This window comes from Phalaenopsis equestris, unplaced genomic scaffold (assembly GCF_001263595.1).
Source record: "Phalaenopsis equestris unplaced genomic scaffold, ASM126359v1 Scaffold000877, whole genome shotgun sequence".
In the NCBI taxonomy this organism is placed as follows: Eukaryota; Viridiplantae; Streptophyta; class Magnoliopsida; order Asparagales; family Orchidaceae; genus Phalaenopsis; species Phalaenopsis equestris.
The window spans coordinates 658772-669332 of record NW_018165317.1 but is presented as its reverse complement, the minus strand read 5'-3'; the positions used below and the strand labels follow the sequence as shown (position 1 = coordinate 669332).

The 10561-nt window shown below is 32.0% G+C and overlaps 1 protein-coding gene across 2 annotated transcripts; it reads left to right on the top strand.

Moving 5' to 3' along the window:
• The first annotated feature begins 3182 nt into the window (after positions 1 to 3182).
• On the top strand, positions 3183 to 4189 carry LOC110032073. Of its 2 annotated transcripts, none has more exons than XM_020735585.1 (2): positions 3183 to 3442; positions 3970 to 4189. In XM_020735585.1, exons 1-2 carry the CDS (start codon positions 3200 to 3202, stop codon positions 4165 to 4167), a joined length of 441 nt encoding a protein of 146 aa, XP_020591244.1. In that variant the 5' UTR covers positions 3183 to 3199; the 3' UTR covers positions 4168 to 4189. The 2 variants fall into 2 exon arrangements, 1 of the variants encoding a protein (XP_020591244.1); XR_002294815.1 differs by lacking the exon at positions 3183 to 3442 and adding an exon at positions 3540 to 3752 and having other exon boundaries at positions 3970 to 4113.
• Positions 4190 to 10561: the final 6372 nt, after the last annotated feature.

The window sequence follows — 10561 nt, the reverse complement described above, 5'->3', positions numbered from 1 at the left end:
GAGTGGTATATATGTAAATTTTCTGTATTCGAGGAAAAATTAAATGCGGTTCGTGTTCCTCACGTAGCTTGCGTGCGGACGCCGATCCGGACCGTAAATCACATGATTTACGGTCCTGATGTATTTCGGTGGGCCCCACCTAAAATTTTTTTATTTTTTTTTTAAAAAACGGAAATAATCCTGACCGTAGATCACCGTGATCTACGGCCAGGATCGAACACCGCATGCAGAGATGCATGCGGTGTCCGCACGCAATAATCCCCCGTATTCGAGGCGGTCATCCAGTTGTCTGCTGCTTGATATTTAATTCACATGGGAGCCTTTAATGTGACAATGTGATGAGGTTGGGATATGCAGGTGCGGAAGGAAATTCCACGCGACAAAGGGAATGACCACCGGGAAAGAGATCTGCACGACAGTTTTGAGTTAGGCCTACTAGTAAGCAACTAGCTAGCACGATGCAACGAAGTTTGGTCGGAGATGGTTAGATTTAACGACGGAGGGCATGCACCTAGTTTTTTATAGACCTAGAGATTTCCTTGGAGATTGTGGTGTGCAAGTTTCCCTTATTTGTTTTTGGTTAGAAGTGTTTCTCTGAAAAAAGTTTATCCTCGGTATTTCTCGTCTTCTTCTTGATATCACGATCTACGGTCACTAAACCTTTCAGGATGTTGAATTCAAATTTATCTGATCATGCCCAAGGGATAGAGCCTAGCTAGAGAGATAGATGGAGAGAGAGAGAGAGAGAGAGAGAGACTTGCCCCATAAAGGCAAATGAGAAGTGTTACCAGGCTCTTTGATTTTTTTTACTTAACTAAAAAATTGATTATTGGAGAGGGGAAGATGAGAGAGTTCTCCCTACGTTAAGTATTGAGAGAGGAGAGCGCAAGAGCATCTAATACCTATCATAGTATCCCTAGTTATCAAAGATTAAAACGAGAAATACAATATTACATCTTTACCCTAACTTAAAAGGGATAGTCCATGTTATTTTTGGAGTACAGTATACTAAATTTTCATTGATTTATAAACTTTTTATATAAATTGATTAAGGGTGTAAAATATCAAGGGTTTACTATCTCAAATTAGTTAACAAATATTAGAAGATCGGGCACCCAAAACAATGCTATTTACAAATCAAACACTTGCTTTTTCCGATTTTTCAAATTCTCACTCAAATATCAAAGATTATGATATAACCCCAACTCATACTTTTCATTTTTTATCAAAGTTACAATAGTTTGATCGTGACACACTTAAATGCATCAACTTCACAGTTCAAAAAACCACCTAAGTGCTTGATTTATAAATAGTAATGTTTCTTATGCTTTGCATGAAATTATCCCATATTAAAAATCACTTTATTTTTGTATTTTTTCTATAACCATCAAATTCCCAAATATGACAATGAAAGCCCTTTAGCCTATTAATATGTGGGCATATGATGTCTATATTTCAAATATTGAGAATAGGGGTGTAAATAAGTCAAGCTGACTCATGAATCAGTTCGAGCTCGGCTTGATAAGTGGTATGTGAATTGAGCTTAATGAACTAACAAGCCAAGATCAAGCAATGAACAATCATGACTAGAATGTAAGAAGAAAACTAAGCTCAAGTCACCTCCAATAGGACTCGTTAGCTCAAGAGTCGGCTCGTTTAAAAATATATTAATATAAAATTTACTCAAATTATATTAAATTTAAATACTTTATCTTTAAAGTATTAAAACATTTAAATTTAACATTTTGTATTTTATATTTTATATCAAATGATTTATTATTATTTCTCTCGTAATTACTCATTCTATTTATCATTTTATTATAACACTACATTTAATTACATTACTTTCTCACTTTTATAATATACAAGCCGACTTGTGAGACTACTTGAACTCGAAGACTCATACTCAAGCTTGAAGTCAATAAAATTAATCAAGCCCAAGCCAATGCCTAGGACGGCTTAAGTTCAATTCGACTCATTTACACCCCTAATTTAGAACATCAAATATTTTAGATGATTCAAATTGCACATCATAACTAAGAAGTTTATGTAAATTGACATATGCAATAATAATATATACACAAAGTTTGTTGAATTAATATATTAACAATTGATTTAATTCAATATATATATATATATATATATATATATAGTGATCATATATTCATATGAAGTAAAATCATTTCATAATGCATATGATTGTAAATACAATATAATAAGAAATTTTAAAGTAGAAGTCTTACAATTAGTATGATCAGAGAATAATACTACATAACTAAATATAATCTTTTATTTACTATTTATTATTTAGAAAGGGGGGAGTCAGTTAATATATTTGAGGGCAATTGTCAACCTAAAATTTTATAAATCTTTATATAAATAATAAAATTTCATATTTCTTCTAATATATCTTAGACAATTTAGTAATTTTGCCCATCTTTAATATATTTTTTTCTCAATATTCTTTTTTAAAAAATAGATAGTTTATGATTTTGCCCATATTAAAATATAGTAATTTAGCATAAAACATGATTTTGTAAGATTTAAACTTTGTGTTGAAATTAATCATAATTATACAGAGGAATGAAGAACAACCAGAATAGTAAAATACTAAGATTGAAGTATGGGTGTTCGATGTGTAAATACATAAGAATTGAGTGTTCGTATGTAAATTTTCAGATTAATGTGTTTCAGAGGAAAATTTATTACGTCCGTCGCCCGGACGCCGAGTAATTTTGAGACTATCTGAAGCGATCGTCTAGTTTTGAGACCATGATGCAAAATTCTCCTAGTATTGATAGCAAATCTGAAAGAGTAATCTTTACACCAAGCAAACTTGTTCCAACTAACTAAATATGAGTTATAAAAATAAGATCATAAATGAATTTATGAGCATATTTATCATGACCCTTCCAAAGATAATTAATAAAATCTTTTTTAATAGGAACCTCTATAATATATCTCAAACAAGCTTCAGGAATGTAAGAGAAATTTCAATTATTATCAATAATCCCATCACCTACTTTAGTTAAAGCAGGAAGATTGAGGGTATGTTTGGGGCAGCTGCAGCTTATTCAATAATATGTTAATAAGCTAATAAAAAATAATCTGCTGATAAGCTAGTTGCGGTGGATATTAGAAATTTTTATTTTTTTGAAAAATTCAGACCGATGCTTGAAAGCTGCCACCACACCTAGATATGTGCGGTGTGAAAACACTGTTTTCAGCATTTTCAAAATGCATAAGCTACCAAAACATAGTTTTGCCCAGACAGTCTAGGAGCGTTGTCAAAACAATACCGCACCAAATAAACAGCCCCAATCGAACCTTAAATCAGTTAAAACCAAGTTGTGTCCGGACGTCAACCAACGTCCACGCAACTCGAAGTCCTGGCGATGGAGTTAATAAACTCTCATTCCAGAGAGTTTGGAATCTCTTGCTGGTACAGCGCACGGTTTCTTAAACTGTAGGTCTTTTTTGGAATAATTTAATGAAGAACTCCTGCGAAGAGAGAAACCAAAATAAAAGAAAAAAAAATAATGAAAAAGGAGGAATTCGCAGGGAGAAGAAGCAGGAAGTAGAGGGAGAAAAAGAAGATAATCATAATTCGATTTTCTTCTGCGTGGGATTCCTCCGCGGCTATTCAGTGAAAGATTTGATCAATCTTCAATCATCGAGTCATCAGAAGGATCGATCGATCGCTAGCTTCCATGATTCCTATCTCGTGTCTCTTCACTTCCCATTTTTTTAGGGTTTGGTCTATTGCTTTTTTATTTCTCCCCGATACCCTGCCCTAATCAAATGAATCCCTTCAAAAATAAACGAGACGATCGCTTTATGTAGAATCTTGATTTTTAGATAGTTAATTAGAGCCGTCGAGCTTTTCTCCAAATTTGGGGAAAATCGCTGATCAATCAATCTTTCGTCAATATGCTCCATATTGTGTTGAAACTGTTTGTTATTTTGCAGCATGAGTTAGAAATCGCAAATGACAAGGAAGATGAGACTGCCGTCGCCGGAAAAAGCTCCGATGATAAAGAAGATGAGGAGAAACAAGAGGAGAGAGAAGTCGAAGCGACGGGTATGATGAAATGCAAGAAGATTACCGGCGAAGAATGGCTGTGCAAACTCAAAGAGCTCAGCTCCTATCGCGCTCTGTTGGGATAATCGATCTCCGGCAACCAGAGATCGGCGTTGGATGACGAATCTGATCGCGAAGCTCTTGCTGAAGGCTTTAATGGCCTAGAACACGGAGGAGTTCTCTGCAACTTCAATTATAAGAAGAAGAGGCCGCTGAAGAGGAGGAAAAGTTATTGTATATGGAGCATGCACTCTCCGATCTAATCATACATTACATCCTGGTCGTAGATCATCGTAATTTATGATCAGGATCAGATACCGCATGCATCTCTGCATAAATATAAGTATGTAATAATTTTTTGAAGAGAAGAGGGAGGAAGGTGATGGATGTTAATCTCTACTTTCTTTTTAGGGCTTGCTCCTAATTGTTTATGTATTTACAAATCTAACACCAAAATTTAAATATTTATACTTATAACATTGATATTATAAATTTAATTGATTATTCATATATTATACTCATTTTAAAATGTATCTAAAATTTAAGATCCCAAAATAATTTTACTTTAAAATATATTATTTAAATGAAGCTTACTTCATTATTATTTAAATTTAAAATATATTAAATCCCACTAATTCTCTTTATTTTAATCACATTTTTAGTCATAATGATGAGTCTCAAAAATATTTCGAAATGCATCCAAGCGTTTCGACGTTTTTTAGTTAGATTATTTTAATAGAATTTTATTTTTACTATTTTGGACTTCATCAAAATAATAATAATAAATAGTTACATTTCAAACGATTTAAAAATATTAATCATCTTTAAATTTATTAAATGAAAAATCTAAAATGTATTAAATTTTAAATGAAATTAAATCCTACTTCTACCCCTATTAATATATGCTACCTTTTAGAAGATTGAGGTAAGTATCTGTGGGTCTGTTGTAAGGAAAAATTATTACGTATGTCGCTACGTCCGGTCTTCTTTAAGTAGAAGACGGATGAATTTTTTAAGCTAAAGCCGGTACTAACAATTTCTCATTGTACTTTGAAATAAAGAAATTATATAATTTTTTTTATATTATATGATATATATATATATACACACACACACTTTTTTTTTTTAAGAAGACTATTATATGAGCTCTCAGTTACTCTCATGTGTCTAACTATTCGAATACTGCCCTTACTACCGCCAAATTGGTCAGAGGGGGATTTGAATCTATGACCTGAGGAGACTTACGACATTCAAAGAGATTGTTCCACCAATAGGTCAAGGTTGGCGGCGCACACACACACACACACACACACATATATATCATGTGGCTATGTTCTTTCTATTGTATAGAATTAGAGTATGTTTGAATTCAACAGCACACATAATCTATTTTTTGTATTTAATCGAAACCCAAATTATATGAGCCCTCAGCCACTTTCATGTGTCTAACTATTCGAGGATCACCCTCACTACCGCCAAACTAGCCAGAGGAGGATTCTAATCCATGACATGAGAGGTCTTACGACATTCAAAGAGGTAGTTCCAGTAACATGCCACAGCTGGAACTAATCCATGGCGGCACGCGCGCGCGTACACACACACACATACATAGAATTAAAACATGTTGTTATTCAACATCACACATAATCTATTTTTCTATTTAAATTGATACAAATCAAATTTGAGCAGAATATGAAAAAAAGAATATGTAAATCAAATCAAACATGAATGCACTATTCATGAACAATTTCAAATACGAGTCAATTTCAAAAGAGCTAAATGTGAGTCAAACAACCCTTTTAGAGATTAGATAATAATAATAATAATAATAATAATAATAATAATAATAATAAAATAAATAATAACATGTTTACATTTGCCATAACATATGATAATATAAAAAGGGTGATAATGACTGGATTGTCGAAGAGTAATTAAAAAAAAAAAACGTGAGTAATTTGCTCTCCATTGGAGATAAAATGTATTATTATGGAATTAATCAAAATAGATGTTTTCATGGAGAAATTCATGCATCTCTGCATGCGGTGTCCGATTCTGACCGTAGATCACGGTGATCTACGGTCAGGATTATTTTCATTTTTTTTAAAATTTTAGGTGGGACCCATCGAAATATATCGGGACCGTAGATCAGATGACTTACGGTCCACATCAGACACCACACGAAAGCTCCGTGTGGAACGATTTTTCGTTTTCATGGGGGCTGACCCATACAAGATATTTCCCATCGGGAATGCCATCATCATTAAAAGCTCAAGGCTGCAACGAAACCTTTACTATCTATGGAATCGAATCCCCTCTCATATTTACCGCAAAAATATATATATTTATAAACACATTCATTCAATTCAATTTGATGTTTTTATATATAAAGTCTACACCTTATAGCTAAGGCTAAACCTTTTAAATAATAATAAGACTAATAAGCATTTTAATTTTACTATCTACTAGTACTTTAAGATTATGAATCTAGTGATTAGTTCACGAATAGTTCATGAGTATCAAAATAATCATTATCTTCTTAATTTATGTAATGCATTTGATATTAGTTTATATATATATTGTTTTGTCGTAACTGTATTATGTGAAATATACTTATAATATCATATGAAGTTTGATGTTGATTTCTTAAATATGCTTATACATTTAAAAGTATGTCATAACACCCTTCCCTTGATAGATTATTGATGTCGAAATTGCAAAGAATACCTTAGAAAAATGACAAGAACAACCTCCAAACATCTTAAAGAAACCTCATTAAACCCTAATTCTCCTTATGAAATAGCATAGAGACATCTGACCTCGACATAGGATTCAACAAAAAACTATCATTTAAATTATTTAAAAAGGAATTTATTTTCTTATTATAGATTTTTGAAGCCATTGAACATATGAATGGCCAACCATGAAATAAAGGAAACATTAAAAATTAGTGGTTGAAACTTCTCCTTATTCATTAATGGACACCACCTTTATGTTCCACCCATTTTTCACAATATTTTTTTCTCTTTAAAAGACTTTGATTAAGATTTTTGTAATGCCTAGAAATATGGGTTGAAATACTTTGTAACTATATAAATAAAATGAAATATTGGGAATGTAGAGTTACTTTCTTTTTGGCTTAGAGCATGGTGGATCAAGTTTTACTTTTACTTATTGAGATAAGATCATTATCTTTGTTTCTTTTAGAAGTACTTTATACCCTTTTAAGCTCATTCTATCAAATTTTCTCACTTATCCCTTCGCATGATAACATCCTCCAAAACCATTCACCACCAAAACCATATCTCACATTCAGTCTAAAATCTCAAAGAGAGCTCTTAACTAAACTAAATAAGGTAAGACTTGGTCATTTTCTCCACTCCTCAACGCTCATATAAAATCCACAAAATTTAATCATTTATATTAAATCATAAGTACTCCTTTTAATAAACAAACCATCCATAAAAAATTTCATCCATAAATTTTTCAACCAATTAGGCTAAAGTTGGGTGAGCACTACATTGAAATGATTTAAATTTCAATCTTAGTTCAGCAAAATTAAAATAATTATTATGAACTTTTTAATTTATGTATTGTTAAGTAGGAGTTCATGAAAGCAATACAATTTCTTTAAGAATAAGTTTAATTTAATGTTCATCTTTTAAGTAAATTTTTTTAACATAACAATTATAAGTTGTGTAAAGATACTAATTAGGAAACTTTATTATAAAGATAATGCTTAAAATATCTCATAAAGTTTGATATTGAATTCCTAAAAAGACTTATATGTTTAAGGATATATCATTACACCATTCTTTCAAAGAGCTATGAACCAAATCTTATGAGGAAGAAGCTTCAACACTTTTTTTTTCTTTCTGAAGTTCAAATATTGCGCTTCTATGAAAATATTTTGACTGATAGCTCATTCAAAAACTTGTAAACAAGATTTATTTATCTTAAATATTTTGAATCTAAAATTATGTCGAAGGCTATTTTCATAGGATTTAATCATAAACATTAACTCTAGTCCCTTGAAATTTTTGAATCTAATGCTTGAGCGTAGTCACATAATTGTAAAGTTCTGAAATACATCAAATAAACTAGACTACTATATGCACTACTTTTTTTCCTTCTTAGTGTTGAAAGATAGATCAACAAAGGTTCATTTTTTTACTGTTCAAATCAGGGGAGTTTTCTTATGTGGGTTGGGGCGTGGTACATGAGTAATTTGGTAATTACATATTGTACCCAAGGTTTTCTTTACTGTTCTATCTAGGGTTATAAATAAACTTGTATGTAACCCTAGGTGTTATCCCATATTCTGTATCTTGCACACTTTTTTCTGGATTAGTGGAAAAGCCGCCGCTCTGCTCCTGAGAACGTAGACATCTTTCCCGAACCTCGTTAAATCTCTGTGTGCTCTTCTGGATTTGTGTCGATTCTTGTTTCTCTTCGCCCTAACTTCTCAACATTTTTTATGTGATATTAAAAATTTGAATTTGATGAATTTAAAAATTAAAATTAGTTGTTAGATGTGTAAATACATGTTTTGTATCGCCTATTTTTCTATTCTTATCTTGGTTATTAATCATATATAGAAGTGCAAGTGAGTCAAGCAGACTCGTGAGCTGGCTTGGTCTTGACTCGATGCGTGGCTAGTGAACTTGAGTTCGATGAGCTAACAAGCCAAGCTCAAGCTAGCCCCAACTCGACTCGTTAGCTTGTGAGCTTGCTCTTTTTAAGAAAAATATTAATATAAAATATACTTGAACTATATTATATTTAAAATATTAAAAAAGTTGAAAAAAAATATTTTATATTTTATAATATGTGTTCTCATATTATTTTCTCTCTTTTATAATTAACAAGCATGCTCAAACTCAATAAAATTAATCAAATTCAAGTTCAAATTGAGAATGACTCGAACTCAAAGCCGACTCGACTCGACTCGAGCCGACGCGTTTATATTTCTCATATATCTTCACATCTCTTTAGAAATCCTATACCAATCATCTCCTCGTAATTTTCTCTTTTAACGTCCCTACCAATGTAGCTGTCTCCTTTCTTTACACTGAGACCTGAAGCTAGCATTATATTTTATTTTATTTATCAACTTAGGAGTAAAGAGAAGATAAATAGTCTACGTTTTTCTTTTTTTTCGAGGGATTAAGGGTGTGTACGCTACGGGTGTAAGTGAATCAGGCCGACTCGATAAGTGGCTCACGAGCTGAGCTCGATAAGCTAACAAATATAGCTCAAACTAGCTCCAACTCCTCTCGTTAGCTCGTGAGCCGGCTTGTTTAAAAAATATTAATATCAAATATACTCAAACTATATTAAATTTTAAGATTTTATATTTAAATTATTAAAAACATTAAAAAAAATAAATATTTTATATTTTATAATAACTGTTCTATTGTTCTTTCTTTATTTATTATAGTTATCATTTTATTATAACATTACTTTAAATTAGTTGTATTTTATCTCCTTTGATAATAACAAGCCCTTTCGAACTCCTAGATTAAAGCTTGAGTTCGATGTCACGGACAAAAAGTCTCACATCTGCTACGTGTAGGATCGAAAAATAGTATTTAAGTCCTGAACTGTCCACCATCATCTCATATGATTAATACGAATGCATAAATATTAAATATATTTTTTATTTTTTATTTTTTATAAGTGAGGAGGCGTTGAAGCAGCCACATCAATCGTACTGGACTGTTTAGATTTCATTTGTATGGTCACATTTTTTTTATTCCAATAAAATGAGACATGCAAGTTTTCACATTAATATGGTTGGTCCCTTATAATTTATGTATAATTCCCATATTACCCTTCTCCAAACTAAAATGCTGCCAGCCGCTGCATTGTTTAAATTTTAGTTTTGTCAGAAGGGCCTGGCGTCTGTTTAAGTCGAAAAGACCATTCTACCCTCCTCTCCAGTAGCCCTTGCCCAGATTTTTCTCTAGATTGATAATTCATACTTACTAAATATATTATAACATTTTAAAAATAGTTTCTGTTATCGAATGAAATAATCGTATAAAAGACTGCACGGTAAGATCGGAATAAGCAAGTCGAGCTATGAGACTAGCGGATCGACTTGAATTGACTTGATACTGATTTAAAATATTTTTTCATTTATAAAAATTATACATATAAGAAGACACAAATCAATATTCGTCCAATTTCAAGCTCGTTTTAATTGGGAGTTAGATCAGGTCATTTCAAGCCAGATCAAGCTGAATTCCATATCGAGCCGAGCTAACTCGAAATCGAATGAAACGAGTCACGAGTTGAGCTGTACTCAATCCATTCTAGCCGATTTCATGTCGACAAAACTTACTTACTACTCTCTCTCTCATGGCAAATAAGTAATTCTCTGAACATGAAAGGGGTATAAAAGTAAACATACAAACTAAACTAAAATTATAGCTGTAAAAAGAGCAGCGAAAACCCGGAAACCCTCGGCCTCCTCTT